We start from the raw sequence: 24,802 nt of genomic DNA on the forward strand, positions 1-24,802 counted from the left end.
AGCAAAGGTAGAGGAGAAACAAGTACATGGATACGGGGTTAGGGAGGGGCTAAGATATAATGCTAGGAAAAGTCAAAAGCCTATATAAGTTACATGCGTGGGCCATAACCTGTCCTTACTATGGGAGAGCTGGACACTGCACTACAGCTATTAAATTGTAGACATAGTTTATACTTACAAGAAACAATAAATCATTTCATACTTCACTTAGAATTTGAACAGTAGCCAAACCAGTGAAGACCCCCCACAGCACCTGCCCAAAGGAGTAGAGGAAGTTCCCCCATTCTCTGGCCACAATATCCCCTAATACTGTAAGTACCACCTCAGGTTTCCCCTAAAAAGAGGCCACTAAGTGGGACTAACAGGCAACAAATAACAAATAAATAAAAACCTGACAGAGACGTTTTTTGTAAAATTACACAATAGCTACAACTCTAAATGACAAACCCAGTAAGTGACATTGAAAGTAAACGTTTGTGATTTAAGAAAGTGGATAGGATACCTAACTATAGGTTGTCCAAGAAATAAAGTAAGGAGTAAGAATTAAGGTATTCATAATCTTAATAGCCAGTGGTACCATAACATGCAGTCAGGGCAGATCACAGGTAATATGTTGAGAATGTGAAGATTACACATGATGGCGGGGGTAATATCATCCAGGACAAAGGTAATATGACTGAGTCATGTAGATCACACAGGACAGAGGTTATATGACTGGGCTGTACACATCATACAGAAGAGTGGTAATATGATAGAGTTATGTCAATCACACAGGACAGGGATGATATTTCTGGGCTGTGCAGATCATGCAGGATGGGGGTAATATGACAGAGCTGTGCAGAGTATACAGGAGAGGACAATATGCCAGACCTGTGCGGGTCACACAGGACAGGTGTAATAGGGCAGGTCTGTGCAGATCACACAGGACAGGGACAATATATCTGGGACACGCAGACTGTGGCTACACAGTTCTACAACCATTTTAGTGAGGTAAAGTCGCCATCTAAAATCCTAAGGTACAGCAGACTACAGCAGTCAAGATGAGATGACACTAAGGCATGTTTCACTGTTGTAAATTCTGAAGGTGGTATAAAGTGCTTAAGCTTGGTGACAGATTTTCAAGTGTTAATAATAATATGGTAGAAAGAGGTTCTGATAACTACAGACACTAGGCCCATCAGTGTCAGTTTCTTTTAAAGCACTACACCCTAACTATATGCCAAGGTACAAACTACAATGTATTTCCCAGTAAAAAAAAAATAAGGGGAGTAAGGAGCATGCTGTTTTTCTTCACCGTGCTTCTAGTGAAAATGGGCTTTGCCTAGGTAGAATTGTTAAGTCATCAGATGATAATAAACCTCCAACTAAGCCTGCATATCCCCTCATAATTACTTCCTCAGCAAGCATTAGCCCTTTGTAATCAAAAGTGTAGCACTGTGTCGATTTTGAACCCCCCCCCCCCCACTCAGAAAACAACCTCACAGCTCCAGCCCAGCACCCTGGTACTGTCCATGAATGTGACACCTACCCAACTAAATGCCACAACATTGCCCAGATCCTGAACCAGCCCATCACCTTACATAACATTATGTCTATAGCAATACTCTACTGTATTCAAAGACATCTGCCCAAGCTTGATACACCTAGACTGTAGCTTACTGAACTTAGCCATCCTGAATGCACTTTGCATTTGGTCACCACCTGTCCCACTTTGCGCAGGACAGTCCCTGTTTTGAACAGTTGTGTCTTGCAAAAAATAAACACAAAAATAGTAAATGCCCCAAGATTTTAGGACAAAATATACATCTCAGTTTTCCTCTAATAATTGCATAAAACAATTATGCCATACCTGAAACACCCTAACAGTGTAATAAAAACAATTCAAATTCTACAAGTGTATGTTTTTATTTTGATAGAAAAAAATGAAGTCCAGTCCTTTGAAATGACTGTGAGTATGGTTTGTCCTGCAAAATTGTATATTTCCTTAAAACATATTCCATTTTGAGCATTTGAAAATGTGGCAACTGTAACTCAGACTTCATTTCTCAGAATTTTCCCACTGGTAGAATATTCTAACCACTGGAGGCATGCACTTCTCTTACTACGTCACAACAGCAAACAAAACAAGATCTGCCCATCTCTTATCTCAAGAAGTGATTATTACCATCATAGGAAATTAATTCTGTGGATTTTTCAACACCTACATCACATTTGACACAGTGCATTTAGTTGTAAGATAAAGTTATTTCCTAGTGTAAATATTGGAGTCCCTCCTGTGAAATTCCACTGAAATATGGGTACTACGTATTCTTCTACTGCTGTGTTACCTAGACTAATTGGTGTCCAACACAAAAATCTCAGTGCTGGCAGCAGAGACATCTAACACCTATGTGACTCTGATGCTAAAATTTAGTAGTTAAAAAAACTCCCCAAACCAACAAAAAATCTGAGATTATCCTCTACACTGACATTGCATAACCAGACCAGAATACAATAGACTTCTTATTGTCCAACAGCAGCATTAGACTTTTTATTAACATGCAGATGCAGTCCTGAGACAGATTATAAAAAGCATACACACCACTTTGAATGTTAAGGGCATGATGTTTGTCCAAGCTCCAGGCACCAAGTCGAGAAGCATCAAGCTCATATCCTTGCAGGACAGCAGTCCTCTTCTCCCACAGGATCAGGTCCGGGCAAGATTCATATTCATAACCAACTGACACTGGCAGAGAAGAAACAGATGCAATTAAAAGTAATCTGTTATCATCTTTGGCACCGCATAAAGAAAGTTGTGCAACAAAGTGGAAATTACACAGTAAAAAAGGGAGAAAGAAGCCTACATTCAGGCACCACTTGACCCAACCACTGACATTTAAGGGAAAACAAAGAGGATAAGAAAACAACTTGAGTGGTTGTGTAAAGCTCTGTAACATTTGCACAAAATAGTTTGAGATTCAAGATGCAATATAATAGGAAAACACAATACCTTAAACCCAGCAGTATCATGCATGCATACATACATTCTTTTTTGTGTGTTATTTCTCCCCATTGCCTTGGCCATCGGCCTTCCTGTGACATGTGTGCCCCACCCATTTATTAATCATCTGCAAAAGCCAGCTACGTGAAGCTGTCACTCAGGCAGCCACCAGGACTTTCTATGTCCTATGTCCCTTAAGTCATAGCAGCGTGAGTAAATAGAAGTCCAACAGTGCAATGTACATTCAGTGCATAAGCCCAGTGTCTGTTTATAGCACAGATGTGCTGTCTGGTGCTTGCTCAGTCCATATTTTTACAATCCATTCATTGGGACACCTGACCTCTGTTGATGGCTTGTCTTCCAACAGTTACTATCCTTCTCATGATGGGTGAGCTGGTGTCACCCACTCACTCTCAATCTGCTCTTCTATCAACTGGATCTCCTGTCATTCATGAGTCTTTTCTCTTCTGTGCCACATCAGGGCATTAACTGCTTTGTGCCATGAAGCCACCCACATGCATGTGTCTAACATACACTACACTGACACACAGACACAGCATTTTAGACTAAGGCTAACTTATATTAAAACTGCAGCAGTATAAAATTTACTGAACATGCTGCAGAAATGACAGTGTCAGTTGCTTACATCCTTATTAAAGACAATGTTAAACTGTAGCACTATTTACTAAATCCACTATTTTTTATTACAGAATATCTCTGAACTTTCTATTCTCCAATGAGAAATGCTCCAGCAGAAACTGTAGCTGACAAATCCTGTAGTTTCACTTAGAGATGCAGTACTTTTCAATTTTACATTACAATAGCTTTGCATAATTCTTTCTGTTTTAATTAGTATTTCATTTATTACAGGAAGGAACATTTTATTCCCGACAGTCCAATTATCTTATTACCATTTTTAAAACGAGACCGCTGACAATGCCTTAAAATAAAACTTAAATCTGCACTGACTATACTTACTAGTGTTAGTTTTAAAAACTGTCTTACTAAGACATACTGAGCAAGCACCATGTATATCCGGAGAGAGGGCATAAAAATGGCAACAAAAACAAACGTGTTTAACATGGCTGTGTAAAAGACATATTAATTAACACAGTGCTTTGTATAACATGAGGTGCCACATTAAAGTTCAGTATTTTTTTTACCTTTTGGTGATTTTTTTTGTAATACTGAAACAAGGAAACATTCAGTGTTGCTTCACTAAGTACAGCTTAGGCATAGGTCTCAACTGATTTTACAAAATGGTCTTGATTTTGCCTTATATTTTTGGTCTGTTCTTTATAAAATCTGTAGTTTTCTGATAAATCGTTGATGACCGCTGTCACTAAATAATGACAGACACTTGAAATTCAGATATATTCTTAAGAAAATGCATGCTAATGCAAAACCTGTTATACCAACAAGCTTTTACGTATACAACAGCAATATTTAATATCTGTCCCTGACTCTGGGCCTTTGTCCCCCCACTCCCCATTAGTTTTGGCTTTGTCCCTCATTTTTGCAGTATGAGATTGAGAACTCTGAACCTAGGAGTGCTAGGAAACTTAAATTAGGACAATATAATAGGAACAAAGCCTACTGGCTTTAAACACTAGAACAGCGTGGGATGTGACTTTCATATTAGTAGTACGTATTCAGTTATTGTTATCATCATTTACAAAAAAAGGCATGGTCATCATTTACACTTGTAAATAATCTGCTCAGATCATGAACTACCAGATCTCCAGACAGGATATTTACTGTTGCTTGCCCTATTACAATGGACTCCCATCCTTTAACATCTACTATGTCAAAAGCTTCACTACTTTAAGTGCTGCCCTCCTTCAGTATTTATAGGGCAGTGTCCAATATATAAAGGCCTGCCACTAGCTATCCCTTTATAATTACAAGTTTTCTTCTCAGTGACACCTTGTCTTGTGAGATTCTTTTGGCATTATAATCTTCGATAAATCAACAGGGTTTCCAATGTTAAAAAGCTACTGACATGCCAAGTATTGTTTAGTACAGCCTACAGATGTGCATGTATAATAAGAGACTTCAACAATGCACTGTAACTGCATAAAATTATGACTTGGTCATGCTTTTCCATTTTGGTTTCTTACAAGCAACACTAGCTTAAGCTACGTCAAGTTAATTCTGCCTATGTGGCACTTACCTACTGCTTCAGACAGGCCATATACCTTCTGCCCATATACATCCGTCTTATCCCAGATGAAATGATATGCGAGATCAGGAGCGGCAGGGAACCACTTTCTGAAGAGACGACCCTCCACCGCCACCATGAGATGCACTTTCATGAGGTTGAAGGGGATGGTGGGATGTGTAAGGATAATCCTCAGTACTGACTTGTACCCAGGAGTGCGGCTGCTCAGATAGCTGAGTTTAATTTTGGTCCCAGGAAAGCTGATCTCTTCCTGCAGGGCCTAAACATATACAAGAGGTGATAGCTATAGAATCAAATGTGTAATGTAAAATGTCAGATGACACACAAGGCCAAATGACTAATGTTGCAAAAGTGAGCAATTTCTATACCATTTTTTCCTACATAAAACATTAATTCATCAAGCTTTGTTCTTTCTCCGATTACCCACCTAATCGAGTTCTGGGTCATGGAAGTGCCAGAGCCTATCCCAGCAGTTAGTTGAAGCACATCTGTATAACCTACCCCCTTTCAAAAAGAGATGATAGAAAAGTTCTGCAACAGATTATATTTGTTAATAAAATCCAACATGAGGAGTCATATCCATTTAATTAGTACTTAATGATCATGATAAATAGTTTGGTTCCATTAAAAATGTGGTTCATCATATTATGAGATGATTCCCAGAAAGGAACACTCCTGAACTAATACTGTTAAATGTATGACTCTAAAAACCATCAAGGAAATGGACCCTAATAAATGAGGCGACTGCATTTTAGTAGTCATCAAATCAATAAGGGTATGAAACAGTGAGTAAAAGATACATTGTTACTTTATCAATTGATGTACAACAGCACCCTTGAGAAGTCCTTGGCTGGGTTAATTTTGTCCAACAATCATCATTTGTTAATACTTGGAGGAGCTTACACTTTTAGAGACATTCATATATCCATTCTAAAGCATGCTGTAATGGAATGTAGTGGATAGAAAAGCACACACATTATTTAAGCCAACCATTTTGCATTCTTGTCACTAACAAACATCTTCCTGTAAATAAAAAAAAACAGCAGCAAAGGTTTGACTCTTGTTATGTTAATAAGTAATATCCAGGTATAAACTTGGACATGGGTAGTCATCACTAAATGCAATTATAGGATCATAGGAGGTTACTAGGCGAATGGCCCTGGGGCCCTTACAAGCCTAGCCAAGAGTTTATCCCCAAAAAGAAACCTCAGTCAGCACCTGTCACCCCTATTAATGAGGGACAAAGGTGGAACCCCTGGGACAAATTTATGGTTTCCCATCCACTCATCAAGGTTGCGTTTGAAGAGGGCCAGTGAGGTACTTTGTTTGACATGTATGGGAAGTCTATTCCAGAGACAGGGCAACCGCTGGGAGACAAACCTGTCTCTCTGGCAGGTTTTGTTGATGTTGCATATTAGATTTAGGCCTACTGAGTGGGTAATGTGCAAGGAGTTAGACTTATGGATATGGAGCATCTCTAGTAGGGTAGGGTCCGATATTGCCTTGTAGGCAAGACAACAGACCACCTCTGAGCAATCTGTATGATACTGAATAGAGTGATAGTGATTTACACCTGTCCGCATAGGATAGGTGTTGGAGGTCATGGATTCTCTTTGTGAGGTATTTCTGTGGTCTTTCCAGCTGGTGCAGGTGTTTGGAGAGGTACACACCAAACAGGGCATTATACACAATCACAGGTCTAATAAGGGAGGAGTGCAGAGAGGTAATAACCTCCTTTTTTCTGGATGCAATCCCTTTATTTATAAGATAAACCAAGTAAAAGGCTTTTCTGACCACTGCTGCCGCATGCTGACTGAATGTGATATTGTTGTCAACCTGAGTAGCCAGGTCTCTTACCACAGGTTGTGTGCTAAGGGGATTGCCGTTGATGTGGTAATCAGTAGGGGCCATGTTTTTGATGAATGATACAATAATACATTTTTCTGCATTTAACTTAAGGCCATGACTTTGGCACCTGTCATTTGAAGCTGTGATACCCTCTTGCAGTATATTAACATCAACTGGGGAGTCAATGACAGCACCCAACTTACAGTCATCTGCAAACCTGGTCAGCCACAGGCCCTTTGTCTTTGCCTGGACCACTGAGAACTATATGCCAAATAGAAGGGGACCCAGGACAGATCCCTGGGGAACACCACTAATGACAGGTCTACTGTCAGAGGTGGCAGTACCTATTTTGACCTTGTGGGTCCTATCTGTGAGCCAGTTGGCCACTCATCTGACTAGATAGGGATTAACACCAAGTTGTGTTAGCTTTGCAATGATGCCCGAGTAAGGGATTGTGTCAAAGGCCATGGCCAGGTCAAGGTAAGCTGTATATACTGACTTTCCCTCATCCAGGGCCTTGGTGACAGTCTCAAAGAAGTCACCCAGGTTCAATAGGCAAGGTCTGCACATGATAAATCCAAATTGGGTGGGGTTGAGTGCTTGGAGATTGTCTATGTCCTTGTTTATGAGCTCCATAATAATATGCTCCATGACTTTACAGCTCAGACTTGTCAAGCTGATGGGGCGATAGTTTCCCGGGTCAGTAGTGGCACCACCTTTGTGCAAAGGGATGACAATGGCAGTTCTCCACTCTGCTGGAATGAAGCCTGTAGTTAGGCTGTGGTTGACTAGGATGCTCAATGGCGAAGCTACAGGTAATTCTTGCTGGAGATGGTACAGAATACAGCCTGGGATACTATTAGGTCCCATGGAAGCTGTGTTTTTTGCCTTGGATAGGGCATTTAACACTTGATTTACAGAGATGTGAGGTGTGGGACAAATACTGGGGATGTCAACTGGGCCTTTAGGGAGCAATAAGGGGGTGAAGTCTGTGCTGAACCTATCAGCCAGCAGGTTGGCTAAATCAGCAGGATCAGTGTAAGTGGTACCATTATGTACTAGTTCGGAACACACTTGGGCTTTGCCATGGAGGTTCCTAGTGTAACTGAAGAAGGACATGTGGTTTCCCTTTGTTTTGGAGGCTAGTTTCAACTCATAACTGGCTTTGGAGGTTTTCACTAGTGATCTAATTTGCTTGTAGAGGCAGAAGAGGGAGATTTTCTGATTTGTAATTTGTTCCTTTGTACCCTTGGACAACAGTTTCTTCCTTTTGTTGTAAAGCCTGTTGATAGAGGATGTCCACCAGACAGGTTTGGGTTTCCTTCAGGAGCAGATTTTAGTTCTGTTGGGTATGGATCAGTCAATACGGTTGTACAGGTGCTTGTATACTGCACTGGCGTACTGTTCAGCATAGTTGTCTGCATCATCTGGAGGGGGGGGGGTGTGAAGCTGCTGATACCCTCCCTTAGGAGATTGTAGTCAGCTTTTGAGAAGATTTTTAGCCTGGTTACAGCCGGGGAGGGGTTGGATGGGATAGAAACTTTTGAATGAGACAAACCGATGATCTGATCTCACCAGGGAAGAACATACTATGGGAGTGGTACAGCGGTTGCCCATGTTGGTGAGAACCAAATCCAGTATGTTACTTCCCCTTGTGGAGGATAAAACCAGCTGATCTTAAGTGCATTAGAATTTATGAAGTCAAAGAATCATTTGGTGAGTGCATTAATGCAGGAATAGTTCACCCAGTCTATGGTGGGGTAGTTGAAGTCACCAAGGATCAGGGTGTAAGGGGGTACCTTGATGGAGTCAAGTAGGTCCAGGTAGGAGGTGTGATTGTTCTGAGACATGGAGGGGGGTCTAGGGTGGCTATAACTTGGATGGGTGTCTTGCCAATTGTCAGTTGCACCTGGAGTAATTTCAGTGTGTCATGCTGGTAAACCAGTTTGGAGGTGTGCCTATCCTTAATGAAAATAGAGACTCAACTACCCTTAGTCTTTCTGACCTCATTTTGGGGTCAGAAAGTGTGGAATGAGGTATAGCCTGGTAAGACAGGGGTGCTCTCTGCAGCCCTGAACCAAGTTTCCGTGATTGCACAGACATCGGCATCTTCCAGTGTGATGAATGCCTCCAGTGAGTGCATTTTCAGATTAAGGCTCCTAGCATTGAGCAGCATGACCTTCAATTTACTTTTTGACAGATCTTTTATGTTGGAAGATTTGGCTTTGGGACATGGCCTAAAAAAGGCATAATGGGGAGGCAAGAGATTTGGCCAAGATCCGGAACCCTAGGGGTGACAGGTGGTACCCATCTCTGGCAAACCATCATGTCCTGTCAACCATGTCATCCCAGGCAGACAGATACTGGATCCCCTTAGAAAGACACTAGAAACTAAGCCAATTGTTGAAGTCAAACATTTTTTGTTGATATTGTGGTATCACTCTTGGTGAAGGTAGGATGCTGCTTAGGGCTAGGGTCATACCTGCCTGGAGCACATACTCAGAGCTCAATCATGTCTCTCTTCATACAGTCCAGGGAGGTACATCTCAAGTCATTCACACCAACATGGACAATGACAGAGTCATACTTGTACCTGTTGTGGAGAGACTTGAGTGCATGTGTGACGTGGGGGTCTCTAGCGCTTGATAAACAGCTGACCGTGAAATTCTTCTTGTTGAGCCTGGTGAGGGGGACATTGGTATGTCTCACTATCGAGTCACCAATGACTAGTATGTTTGGTTTATTGTTATGCCTTATGGGCTCCGTTGGTTTATTGTTTTGCCTAATGGGCTGTGTTTGTGAGACACTGGTGTGCTGATTACTGTGTGAGATGTGATTGGTGTTGTGTGTGAAATGTTTGTGAGTGTGTTTTGGGGGTCTCTGTTGTTTAGGTAAATTTTTGTTCAGGACCCCTGCATAGGTGGGTGTGTGGCTTTGTGATGTGGGTGGTGTGGTGCCTGTACTGGCAATCTCCTCTTTGTCAGGAGTACTGACTGTGGTTTGAGAGAGCATGGATCCCAGCTTACTGATGTAGATGCATCTCTCGCAAGTAGAAGAATTATGTGCTAAGAGAAGGTGACTGTCCGTGAACATGAGGCAGTTGGTACACTGTCTCAGTGCCCATGTTGACCAGGCTGGCAGAAGAAACTGATGGGAATTGTCCAGACATAATGCTCTGAGCACCTGGCAGACTTATGGAGAACAGGGTTTGATAAGGGCTATAATGGGTTTTGACTAGGAATTCTATTACACTGGGTTGAAATGGCTAGGCTTAAAATGACCTCGGGGTCAATAGCCTAGTAATCTCCTGTGATCATATGTACATCTTACAGAGAATTCCAGCACTTAGGCTGGTGGAAGATACACCCATCACCAGGGGGACCAGAAGAGACTATTTCTGGCACACTAAGGTTGTCTCATAGATCAGAAGAAAAGATAAGAACACATCCATTGAGATGTCTCTTTGATGACTTAGAGGACTGAAGCCCTGACTGCAACCCATACAACACAAGTTTGATTAGCAGCCTGGGGGACTGACTGAGCAACAGGGAGGATGGGCATGCCAATTCTGTAGAGGAGGGACATGCTGAGGTATCACCTGATGTGCTCTCTTGGGAACAGAGTTCACATGGGGGCTTGGGGGAGAAAGGAACAGAGAGAATGAAAGAGAGAGAGAGAGAGAGACATGGCCACTCTGACAGCATACTCCATTGCTGGCCATAAAGTGGCCCTGCCATTACCTGCTCCAACCTACATGTACTGTGTCAATCCATAATGGGCAGGGAGATTAGGCTACAGTAGAAAATCCACAAATGGCTGAATGACAGCTTCTCCACCAGTTTGTCTTGGCACTTGCCTGGCAGGGTACTGTATCCTTTGTGACCCTGCTCAAGGCATTACAGTCACCTCAATGCAAGATTTCTCCCATTAGGAAGACCCTCCCAGTGAAAAGGACATGTGGGGTTTGCCAGGTATGGGAGCTGTGATTGAGATAACTGGGCTGGCAGAGGTGGCCTGATGGTCAGAGACAATGTGGATGGAAAAAAAATAAAAAACACAATCATCCTATCTAGCATTAAGGACCATACTTGACAGTCCTTAGATGGCACACAGCTTTGTAAACTGAGTCCAGAATTACTGTTTGCCAAGTGAGACCCAACTCCCCAAGTGGTTGTGCCTTAATGCTTGACAAAGGTGTGTAGATCATGTGATTATGAAACAAATGTCTGCAGTGGGAACATTCTTCAAGGGAGAAATACAGGTCGCTGACTGCCCACTGGAGCTGGCTATGAATGCAACCTTAGACACAGGAAGATCTGCTGCTGCGCATAAAATGATTATGCAAATGCAATCCAGTTGGAAAGCATTTGCTTGGCAAGTACAAACCATTCTTAACCTAGCAGAGAGGTAATGAACAGCTAATCCATTCGTTCACCTCTTCACACTCTGGTTACCAACTTAATCCATTGCGGGTCAAGGGGTTGCTGCATCCTATCCCAGCATTCGAGGCAAAGCAGTGAAAGCACCCACAAATATGGTGCCAGCCCACTGCAGAATACATGCACACACACACGCGAGCTCACAAACACACACACACATACATACACAACATACACACCTACAGGACAAATGGAGGATTAACAATTCACCTACAGCACGTAGAAGGAAAATGGAACATCCTGCAAAACCCATGCAGATATGAGAATGAGGTGGAGACTCTTCACCTAACGAACCCCAGTCAAGAACTAAAGAAAATGGAACACCCTGCAAAACCCATGCAGACATGAGAATGAGGTGGAGACTCTTCACCTAACGAACCCCAGTCAAGAACTAAACAGGTGTAGCCCCAGTGACAAACCTAACATAACAAAAGCAACTTAGCACAAGCTAAAAGTGTTACTGCTCAATACTAGGTGTCTCAACAAGAACCTTATCCTAGGTCTGATACTCACAAATATGGGAGAATGCTGCACAACTCCTAGTTTTATGTCCTCACTAGTAAGATCAGATCACAAAGCAGTCTTCCTCGAAATAAAGGAAAAATTAGTCCCACAATCTAACCCCAGGTGAATTACTCCCATTTAAAGGATGACATAGCTAGTTTCCAAGCTCCTCCAAATCCAGAAAAGACAGAAACCTATGTACAGGCATACACAAAAGCCCTGTATGACCATAGAAATGAGAGTACCAGACCAAAATAAACCCAGGTCAAACCAAAAAAACCAAGACACCCCGATGGACCCTTGGTATTAATGGATTGTAAAACAAAAGAAAGAAAATCCTGTTGAGAACTAAGATGGAATGTGCACAACAGAGCAGTAAGTCCTTCATTAGTCTAAACAAGCAAATCAGTGAATTAGTCAAGACTGAAAGACTTTGAGGTACAAATATCCTCCAAAGCTAAGAATAACCATAAGGCATTTTTCAGTTATGTCCGCAGTCTTAAGGGCAACACCCAACAATGTCAGGAATTAGCTGTAGATAGCATCATCTATACTCGGCTGGAAGGCATAGCAAATCTGCTGACTGACAGCTTATAATTTCACCTCCCTATCACCCCAAGTTCTCCACCAAGAAATAGCCTCCACCACTCCATTGCCAATCACCACCAAAAAGAGGTTACCAATGTGCTCTCTAATGCTAAAACACACCTTTAATGTGGCTTGAGAATATACCAAGTTGACTTATCATACCTATTAGGATCTCTATTTAACCACAGCCTCCAGACTAGCTTTGTCCCAATAGAGTGGAAGACAGCAACGGTACAGTGGTGCAGCGGTAGTGTTGTTGCGTCACAGCAAGAGGTTCTCTGGTTTGATTATTGGCTGGAGAACCGGGTCTATATTATAATATCGAACGGAACAAATATCGAATGGGCGAAACATCAAAAGTGCCGTTCAAATAACACCCCCCCCCCGCTAATTATATAAACCAACTCCGAGACTGCACTACAGTGAGCAAAGGGCAAAATTCCCGATCTTCACTGCACCCCAATCCTACAAACCAGGACTCGTTGAACGGCACTTTCGATATTACGGCCGTTCATCATTCGCTTCATTCGATATTATAATATAGACCCGGAGTGCCTTCTGTGTGGAGTCTGCATGTCCTCCCTGCGTTCGTTACAAAGACATGTGTCTGCAGCATTTCTCCCCGGACCTCCGCTGAAAATTGGCTTTGTTCCAAGACGGACTTTCCTGGTTAAGAAAATGTTAAATAAAATAAATAAAGGGGACCATCTACTAACTCAGGAAATGACATTGCCATACGTATAAATAGTCTTATATGTAAGGACATGGACAACATAATCATGGACCTGATAAATAATGACACAGGAGACTTCCAAAGACTGGACCTGACCCACTTCAACTTTGTCAAGGGTATGTCGGCACAGTGTTGCAGCGGTAGTGTTGTCACTTCACAGAAAGAGGTTCTCTGGTTCGATTCTTGGCTGGGGTGCCTTCTGTGTGGAGTCTGCATGTCCTCCCTGCATTCGTGTGGGTTTCCTCTGGGTGCTCCAGTTTCCTCCCACATTACAAAGACATACATCTGGAGGATTTCTCTCCGGGCCTCCAATGAAAATTGGCTCTGTTCCAAGTCGGACTTTCCCGGTTAATAAATGTTAAATAAATAAATAATAAATAAATAAATGTCATACCTACTGAGTCTGGTGGATTTCTTTGAGAAAGTCATTAAGGCCGTGGATGAGGATAAAACAATACATACTGCCTACCTCAACCTGGCCAAGACATTAGACATAATTCTCCACTCAGGTGTTATAAATAAACTCACTGAACATAAATCTCTATGTCACCAGATGGATAGCTAATTGGTTGGTTAAAGTGAGTGAATCCAGACCCAGAAAGAGGTCAGTTACTAGTGGTGTGCCACAGGGCTCAGTACTGGGACCACTCCTGTTCAGAATATACTTCTCTGAAGTCAAGCAAATATGAAAGGCCTCTGGATGACAAAGTTTGCTGACAACTGTAAGCTGGGAGGCAATCAATGAATCTCCCAGCAATGTAGTTATCCTTCAGAAGGTTCTAGATCAGACCAATGATTGGTGTCAGAGCCGTGGTCTAAAACTAAATGCAAAAAATGCATCATCATACCCTTTGGGAAGTCAAACAACCCTGCAAATTACATCAATAGCACACCCCTTAGAGTAGACTCAGAGGTGAGAGATCTAGGTACACAGATAAATAGTAGCCTGAACTTTGACCACCATGTGTCCATACTGGTGAGGAAATCATTTTGTGTGACTCAACTTATAAGTAAAGGTATGGCATCCAGATCCAAGGAAATTATATTCCTGCTGTTCTCAGCCCTCATTAGACCAATAATTGAGTACAGTCCACCATTTGGCATGTGCTTCACTAGGCACTTACAGCAGCTAGAGTGACGTCCGTCATTCTTCATAAAGAAAATACAGAATGTAAACAACATGAACTATGTAGATAAGACTGAAAACTCTATTCCTTTACTTTGTCTCTTACCAAGTATTAAGGGGTGACCAGTGCTTGACCTACAAGACACTCTCAAATCCAGCTCTGATGGAGCTGTTATACATCTGCAAGTCAAACAGCATGAGGGTCAACCAATCTAGGGATCTAAAGTTAGTCAGCAACTCAAAAAAAAAAACATTCTGGGGAGAGAGATATGTGCCTCAGAGATTGCTTCTTCGTTGGAACAGACTTCCTATTCACATTAAGCACAGCCCTTCCCTGGCCCTCTTCAAACGTAATTTGAATCAATGGATGGGGAATTGCAAATTCATCCCTAGGGTAGTGCTCATGTCCCTTATGGACAAGGGCAATCTGCAAGACTCTCAATGCCACTTTCATGCCAGTAGGGATCATATATTGGGTAAAATTGGGATACATTGGCTAGGCTTGTAAGAGCACTTAAGCTTTTTGCCTAGTAATTTTCTATGAACCTATGAACTACTGTAACACTGTGTTAGTAACAGTTGGTCAGTCTTCCTAAAATCAGGCACTCTTTTCCAGTAATACCCGAGCTGAAACTGCACATCCAGTGCAGGAACGGCACACTGTCTCTTGGTTCTGTCCTCACGAAGAAAACTGGGAGATGAAGCAAATGTATTTCGGGCGATACCGTTACCATTTTCAGAAGTAAAAAAAGGTTCACTTTAAGGAGCATCTGATCTGTGAAATATTAAATGGGGCTTTCTTTACATGAAGGCATGGAGCTTTGAGAACCTACAAGCTGACGTGAAGCCTAACATAAAGATCATTTTCCAAGAAATGAACGTCAATGCCACCAAGCAAAATCAATCTGTGGATCAGCAAGCCTGTCAACAATGAAGTTCAAGTTCCATAGGTAAAGAGGTGGCCTTCTAAGGAGAACAGAGGTAAAGAACTCCTTTTATGCATAATGACTAACCAGTGCTAAGCCACAGTCTTGTCCTCTTAATGTACAGAAATAGCGGACAGCATCACTTTACCATGGAATAAGTAAGGTCCGCAGAGCTAAAGGGTACAAACAGAGAAAACCATTTCCATTAGAAGACATAGGTCTGCCAAATGGACAGCTTCCTAATAGTCTCATTAACCTCTCTGTGACCAAGCTAGAAAATTCAGCGGAATTAGGTCTCCATCATGGACCATGCCCTGATGTATATTTGGCACTTGGCTCAAATGTGACAGACATTCTTGGCTAGAACCGGAATGTTTTCTCTATCTTGTATTTCTACCACTGTGACAGCACTGTGTAGGAGGCACCAAAGTCCCTAGTGTAAGACATTTACATGATTGTTCTCTACCTGCATACTCCTATACATTCTTTACACAGAGTCTTCTAATGGACATCTCTTGCACACAGCCTACTGAGGTAAAACAACTGTAGGGCAAACTTCTCTACACCACAGTGGGGGCTACTAAGGAGATTTAAGTAACATAATATCAATGACCAGCTTCAAGATTAGCTGCTGTGTATGCAATAAAAACAACAGTATTGACACACAATTTAAACATTTTATACAAACAGTTACTTCCTTACTCTAAGATAGGCCCTCATCTCCCATATGTACTCCTACAACACATGACAACCACTCAAATATTTTTTTCATTAAACCAGTACCAGGCTCCATCAACAAATCACAAGCTAAAGTCATCCACCTTAGCCATTGACAATACATCTGCTGAAATTACTAAAATGGTTACAGATTGACTAGTCTGCCCATTCTCTAACCTGGTTAACACCTGCATCATAGGTGAATACTAAGATAATTGCCTTGAAGGGCAATTTAAGCTTAGACAATAATCTGAGGTCAGAATCACATGGAGTATCTTATGTCTATGAGGTAAAGACCTTAACCCTTATGCCAAACCCACCCCTAAATTCTTCTCCTGAGTGGGAATGGACATAGCACATCTGTTGATGAGGCTTTACTAACCTGTTACTAGAAACACACACACACACACACACACACACACACACACGCGCGCACACACACACACACACACACACACACACACACACACACACACACACACACACACACACACACACACACACACACACACACACACACACACGTTCACTACTGTGAGGACTGAACCTCTTACCTATCTAGTTACACAACCTAAAGAACACAGCATAAACCACAAGCACCATATGAGAAATCAAAGAAAATGAAGTCACCACTTTCTGGGAAAAAAATCCTTCATCCTACATAAAGGACAAAAACTCTACAGGTTTCTCCAGCTACAGACCCACAACCTCTAGAACTTTTGATAGAGGGGATACTGTAAAATGTATTCACTCTCAAATCCTCAAACAGCTCACTAAATAAAACCTCTTCTCCTAGAGCATGGTGTCTGTTATATCACAGTACAAAAGCAGCTCTCTTTAACTTCGCCAATACCATTAACTTAAAAAGAAATGTGGGCAATCTAGTATCATCCCTTTTCCTTTACTTATCTAAACACTGTCTGCTACTAAAAGCTACTTGCAGAACTGTATACTTATGGCTTCTCTCACTCCTCTCTCCTGGTTGCAAACTTACTTATCAAATAGCCAATAAGCTGTAAAATGGCAAAAAGATCTCTCTCTCTCTCTCTCTCTCTCTGTTCCTCCCTGTACTTGTAGGTGTCCCTTAGGAATCTATCTTTGGCTCTATGCTTTTTAACATGTTTATAAGTCATCTCCATACCACAACTAAATAGGCCAGAATGGTACAGTATGCAAATATCCGTGCGCTTACCTACTCAGCTTCAACTCTCTCGCAGATACAAAAAATTATGCAAAAGTTATTTTCATCCATTATATCATAATTCTCATCTGATAACTAATTCCAAAATGCAAATAAAAACAAATCAGTGCTTTTCCTACCAAAAAGTCCTATCAGGCCAAAGACAAATGTTTCTCATCTTATCAGTAATCAAAACCACTAAAGGAATAGTACCCTATACTAAATTACTAGGGGTCACATTGGATTAAAACCTTTTTGAACTTCCAAGTAATCAAGAAAAATACCAAAACTTTGACACACTCTACTAAGCAAAATCCTATCTCACAGATACAGCTACAAAAACTACTGCCCCTTTGTGCCAACTTCCCACACTCCATTATGCATCATCATTTCTTATAAACTTGTATTCTTCCTACAAGATAAAACTTGAAGCATGCTATAATAAAATTTGTTGCTAACCTCCCCGACAAAACACATCACTGCTTGGTCCTAAAGCAACTAAACTGGATGGAAATCCCACACTACTCATCATATACAACTCCTTAAAGTCAATAACCCGATCTATAAACCCACAGATTATTCAGCTTTATATAATACCCTACAACATTATTTACCAGTTCAGGATCTAAGTTCATGCAAAAATCTCTAATTACTGCCAAATCAAACAATGCTGCAGGAGATTTGCATTACTCCAACTATGTCTCAAAGCTTTGTAATGCCATATCATTCCAGTTAAAATATAGACAAAATCATCATCTTTAAAGTAAAACTTAAACAATACCTAAACTCTACTTGGTTTGTGCCTACTCATGATGCTTTAAACCAACGTACTTAAATATATGCACTATGCCATTTATACTATCTGTATGCACACAGTATTTTTGTCTATCCTTTTTCTTATAAACTCTCACAGTATTTTCTTTCTCTCCTACAACTCTATAAATTTCCATAAGCAGTCTTTCCTCCAAAGTCTTCACAGCCAGGAAGACAGCTTTTATTTACAAATGGTTGATATGGAGCCCCCTTTCCATGACTGCCACTTACTTTTAAATACATGGGAGCTAAGGTTGTCTCACCAGCCCACATGTCAAGTATCTGTCATTATGGTCTGGCAAGATTTGGGTGCAGGAAGAAAAGACCCCTCAGAAGACTGAAGGTAAATGTCCACCACACCAGGACCTGATGACAAAGACCAGCACCCGAAGAAACTCCAACAACATGTGACATTTCTGAAGCCACTGAAACCTTAACACCTGCATCCACAAGTATGCAAAGGTACATTGAAGATCATGAGAGCCATCAAGCTGAGAAGGCATAGCCTCATCCTTGCTTTCTGTCCTCACCAAGGTGTGTAAGAACTTGACCTCCTGTGCCCATCCAAAAGACTGAAATAACTTATAATGGGAAGTGTTAAGCTCCATGGAGATGAGATTTATTCTCTGAGTGAAAGTTAGTCAGGAATACCTCTAATTTATGGTGATCCCCACAACAAAAGTACACACTGAAGGGTTGCTTCCAGGAAGAATCTAAATGTGCCTACAAGAAGCCATTTGTCTCAGTAACGGAACACATGGACTGCTTTCTCATGCCAGGCCATCAGTCAATATGATCAATACCGTGAAGAAAGCCTTAATGTGCCTGCAGTAACAACCACCCAAAGTAAATTAAAGGAACCTCCTGCCTGGACTCAAATCCCCACATAATAATATGACAAAAACATCTATCATACTCACCATCACCATTTAAGCATCCTGTGCAATGACCATCTAAAAACAGATGTAAAGGTTGGTCTAGTTTAAACTCCTGAGGTCTAGAAGAGAAGGAAACCAATCCATCCTCTTGAGTGCCAGAAAAAGGAGTAAAATGTACAATTCCTCTATAAAATCAGGGCAGTCTCAACATTCCCTCCAAGTAGCAGGGCACTGAACTGATCCAGCAGCTTTGCCCAGAGGGACTGAACTGCTAATGGTGCTCCTTCTACAGAAGGACTGGTGAGATTCAGAATGCATCCACATCTGCAACTCACTTGTCTTTCATGATGCTTCTCCTATGTTAGGGGAAAAATTGGAGAATTTCGCCATACTTAAGTAGTCCCAGGAATGGCTAGGCAGGACTTAAATGCTGGCACTTATTGCCAATGTGCCCATAAGACAATAAAGGAAATAACAGCAAAGGTCTTTGCTGGCTACATAAACACTCAGTGTTTTGCTTAGGTATGTAATTTTAAAATTTCTCTAATCATAGGACATTACAAGATTAAAAGCCCTACAGCCTTTTTAAGCCTAGCCATTCATACTCCAATTTTCCCAATTATCAATACCCCAGGCTAGAATGACTGGTGCCTTGGGGCATCTACAAACTGCCCCTGCCCATAAGGGCCACAGGTGACAAGCGAGGGGTGAATTTGTGATTTCCCATCCATTGGTCCAAATTGTGTTTGAATAGGCTTAACAGCTCTGTTTTGCATGAAAATGGGGTGTCTGTTTCAGTGAAGGGGTAATGACTATGATATGAACAATTATTTACTAAAAACATGTTGTAGCAAACATCCCGTATTTCTTTACTCTAATGATCTGTAAAAATGTGTCATCCATTTCAATAGTTTTGACAGCAGAATACTTACTGAAAATCCCCCCACCCCACTGCCACACAGAGGAATGAAATATAACCATTTCTTTGCTCGCAAAATTTAACACGTTTTTACTGCAGGTACCCTGGCTAAGATATCCCAGTACTACAAATTACTCAGTGTGTATGTGTGTGTTCTCTGAAAGTGTGAAGCCTTGAATTTAACAGAAGTCTTTTAGATAATGCCTATTTAGTACCAAGGTAATGGCCATTGAGCGCATGTAGCCTGCTTTCAGGGTCAGGATGCAAAAACTCTTTCATCTTCTCCCATTAGGGGTTGCCACAGTGGTCACTGGTACGCAGATTTATTTGCAGTGGAATTTTTATGGTGTCAAGTTGCAGCCCAGTGTCAAACCTTCACAAAAGGCACACACACGCACCTACCTGTATGTCTTTAAAACTCACTTGACCACAGGAAGGACCCTGTAATTAAATTCCTCGATTTGCTTTGCGGCTACAGATATGGAAACAGATTTCAAATCCAGGTCTCATGAATGCAGCTTATGTGAAAGATCACACCTGAAGAATACAGTGCCACCCACATAATCTGCTAGTAGAAATATGAGATGCCGCAATGTCCCAAGAGAAAATGAGATGGCTTAACTCAATGGATAATTCAGAGTGAGTCTTTATTATTAAACACTCACTGTCTGTGTGGGTCATATCAACAAAGAGAAATTACAAAGGATAGTTCTATGTGTCTATACCTCTCATCCTCTGAGCATTCAAAATCATAGCACTGGCCTTTAAAAATCTATGATCATAAAGAGAAGGACTTTCTTTATTTTTCACAACAAAAAAGGTCTTCACATACTAGACCATATATAGCTAATAATTACAGAATATCTGAATAAGCTTAGGTTATTTATTTAATAATGTATGTACCATAAACAGGTCTGACTTTAAGAGGAAAACTGGTAAGTCTAAGAGGAAAAGGCTAAATCTAAGTGCCAAAATCATAGTGCTATGGTTAAATCAGAAGTAGAGAGAGAGGTATGAGCATGTCTTCTTGATATATGAAGAAAGTGAGTCAGTGACTCAGCATGTAAAGATAAGACGATTCTAAATTACAGACGAGTAAGAAAAAGCACGTCTGGATTTCTTTTTTCAAAATTTTGCTCTACAGTGATTTATATTCACTGCCACTCTTCAACAGATGTTCCCTTAATCCAACAACCCTTCATTTGTGCTAAAAATAAATCATCTAATACTTTCCTTAAGAAGAAATATGAACATGCGTATATCCATAAAAACTAAACAAATCTCACAAAAGCTATTGCACACTGTTCAGTTATCAGTTAGGTAATGTTCTGCTACAAATTAAATGGACAAGTGTTCCTTATATAAAAAATTAGATTTTCCGGACATTGTGCAAAAGCCCATTGTGTAGTCAAATAAACAAAGGAAATGTGACTGTTTAAAACAAAGGGATCCATTTTAGTGGAAAATAAACAACAGTAAACAAATAAAACAGAATAAATTGCTTAATTCACTTCTACACAAATCAAGACAAGCAGCCTTCAACCACTTTCTCTTTTTTTGCTAGCATTTAATATTTAGGGACAGGACAGCGTTATACATTTATTTACTGACTCATTTGTGTATTCTTTCGAAGTGGGCTGGCCACGCACTTTTTAACCAAGACTGCATTCGCATCCAGGCAGAAAATCAACATAATACAAGAGCCTTAATACAACTAAATAACAGATGGCTAAAGCACATTATACCATTGTGTGAGTAAATCATGAATAATAAGCATGAATGTGCACTTTAAATACATAGATGAAATTTACAACACAATCAAGTCTTATAACTCACACTATAATGTTCAAAACAATCAATGTACACGTCAGACTTACTCTCCCTCTCTTCTGTGCCTTTCAAATGCATATACACACCCACATTTACATACATACAACCGCACACACACACACATACACACATACACACACACACACACACACACACACACACACACACACACACACACACACACACTTACTGTTAATTAATACACTGTTGTATTACCAAAAATAACAACATATGCTAAACTAAACTCAACATTCATAACTGAAAAGTCTGTCGACAGTTAAGTCACAAATTAAAGAAAACATCTGATTTTATTAAAACTAAAAGAACAGCAACTGCCCACAAAGTAACTTTCTATAATCACAACTGCAGTACTTAGAGGTAGCCACTATTTCAACACCACATGGACATGTCTGAGATGTGTAAATGCTGTGTGTGTGTATGCACATGTTAAATGTTTGCACAAATTAGAATGACCCAATAGTATGAATACGAGGTACGCATCTGCACACACTTAATACGAGGCACACTTTGGATGAAAAATTATTGAATTTTTAAAAAAAGCAGGTTATAACAGCAATTATACCTTGAGGTTGTGGGCATTACAGTTCTGATTTAACTCCCTCCTTGCCTGAGGATTTAATACTCTTGGCTTGGCTGTAATAATCAAATTTGGACAGTTGGTGGCAAATCTCGCCAAAACTCCGAGACTACAAGGTGTTATTACTATAACAGCAAATACAAATAGTGATATAAAAAGTAAAACCAAAGTTGAAAAAAATAATTCCACAGCGTAAATTTTTTGAGTTACAAAAATTCATCAGGTACTTTAAAGTACTTTTAAATTTTCTAGTAGTCTCCACTTATTACAAATTTTAGTTTAAAGCACGCAATTTTCTTGCTGAGTTAATACTGCTAGAACCACACAAATGATGCAAGCTAATACCAGTGCTTCACTGAAGTTAAAATTATCTGAGAGTCAGATAAAAGTATTGGTGTCTGAAAGCATGAGGATTAACATGTTTTTCCATTTTCATGTAATCCTAAAAAGTACCAGTAAGTGGCACTGTTACACTTGAGCACAAGTAAATATATACACACGGCCATCTCTCTCTTTTTCTATAACATATATATATATATATATATATATATATATATATATATATATACACACACACACACACACACACACACACACACACGCGCGCATACACAACACAGAAGTACATAAACAACATTTTAATTTGCAAAAGCTAATATGCAAGGAGATATTTCCATTTTCTGGGTGTTAAGTAAATTCATTGCATATTCAGAAACCAAACCTTCTGTAACAAACCTGAACCTAGCTTGAAAATGTAAGCTTCTGAATACCATCTAAATCAAAAGCCCAGTTGAATAAAACACTGACACATCATGTCATGGAACAAACGTCTGCTGGTCTAATAAAAGGAAAGGAGCATATTACATATATTTTACAGTTTGTGTACTCCATAATTAGGCCAAGGAGTCTGTCACAGGTTTAATCTATTGCTGTGCAGCGGAACACATATGTCTTTACAGAATGCAATGGTTAGAGGTCCAAACAGCCCTCTCAAAAATAATTAGTAGTATTATACTTTATTATATAATCATAGTAAGTAAATAACATTTTTTCAAAGGTTACTTATTTTATTTAATTTTACTGTTATGGTTAACCATAAAGTAGTGATAGTAAAGTGATATTTATAAATAACTACCATATTTTGGTAACCATTTGAAACATCAGGACCCACTAGAGCAAGTACAGAAACATGGAAACTGAATGGCTGAAAAAGCAGACTTGTATATACTAGTTCAGGATGGCCATTTCCCAAGAATATTCCCTTTTCTCCAAGGAGTGGCAATCTTGGAGTTGGAATATATAAGTTCAAGGAGGTGGGGGTAGGGGGCTTGCCCCCCCCCCCGCGTAAAAGGTTTAAAGGAGAAGAGTGATGTTCGAGATTCTCTCTTCTCCTGGATTTTCAGTCTTTTTTGGGTGTGTTAGCACTCAGCATTTTGAGTGAAGATATTTCAGTAGTGAGCCCTCTGCTTCTTAGCATCACTTTGTAACTCTTCTAAATCAGCAAGTAAACAAACATACATGTATATGAGTGTATGTATATTATATATATATATATATATATATATATATATATATATATATATATATATATATACACACACACACACACACACACACACATATTTGTGTGTATATATATATATATATATATATATATATATATATATACATATCTGTAGGAGTATCTCAATAAAACAGAGCAATTTCCAAGAACCTCCAAAACCAATAACACCACAGGAAACCCAGCCACGAATTTAGATGAAACAGACTTAGATGCTATCTTTGTGAAGAGTTATTTATTTAGTTGAGCTCCTTTGCCCCAGATATATAAACAAAGGTCTTCTTCAGTTCTTCGGAACTCCAGTACAGGACTATATTATGCTTTGTCAGAAAACGTAATTGTTATAAATTCCACAGAATTAATACACTGATGGAACATATTGACTAAAAAAAGTTAGAAACAGAAAGACAAGCATCTTGGGGTACCATGTCACCCACAACTCTGATAATGTACATATATATGAAAGTACTCCATTTAATATTGAAAGTTTGTAATGCCTGCAGGAGTGACTGAATAATCATGTGATCACAGAATGACGGCATTACTTTGTGGGAGGCTGCAGTACTGTGGGGAGTAAGAACTTGCTCTTAGTCTGCTGTTGTGTGATCTCAGAGTTGGGTATATGTAATTAGCAAGGGGTACACCCCCCCCCAAATTTTTTTTTGGCCTTTTTCTTTTTTCTTTTTTAATTCGGTCATCTCAGATTCACTCTAAAATAATTGCTCTTTTTTTCTTTCATTCAATATGTGGTGATAGACTTTAACACACACACAATCACTCACAAATACATGTTTGTGTAAGTGTGAGCATGCAGAGGAAAAATGTTTATGTGAACAGTTGTAACTCTGTAAGACTGAAATTGGAGATAACAGGGAAAATACAATTTTTTGAGTGAAAAGCAGTAAGCCTACATTTGCAACTGTCTCATAAAGAAAATTAGCATATTAACTTATCCCAAACATTTTGCATACACAAGACTT

The 24,802-nt window shown here is 40.2% G+C and overlaps 1 protein-coding gene across 11 annotated transcripts in view; it reads right to left on the minus strand.

The window, feature by feature from the left end:
- TENM4 (teneurin transmembrane protein 4) overlaps positions 1–24,802 on the minus strand; it is a 4,497,462-nt gene that overhangs the window by 506,820 nt on the left and 3,965,840 nt on the right. For all 11 annotated transcript variants that reach the window (XM_044071318.1, XM_044071319.1, XM_044071323.1 and 8 more), the window contains 2 exons: positions 5,154–5,421; positions 2,582–2,725 (listed from right to left, as the gene is read on the minus strand). In XM_044071318.1, coding sequence (XP_043927253.1) covers positions 2,582–2,725; positions 5,154–5,421 — 412 coding nt within the window. The remainder of the gene's footprint in view (positions 1–2,581; positions 2,726–5,153; positions 5,422–24,802) is intronic.

Source organism: Protopterus annectens, chromosome 5.part0 (genome assembly GCF_019279795.1).
Source record: "Protopterus annectens isolate FY-2018-M chromosome 5.part0, PAN1.0, whole genome shotgun sequence".
Lineage (NCBI taxonomy): Eukaryota > Metazoa > Chordata > Ceratodontiformes > Protopteridae > Protopterus > Protopterus annectens.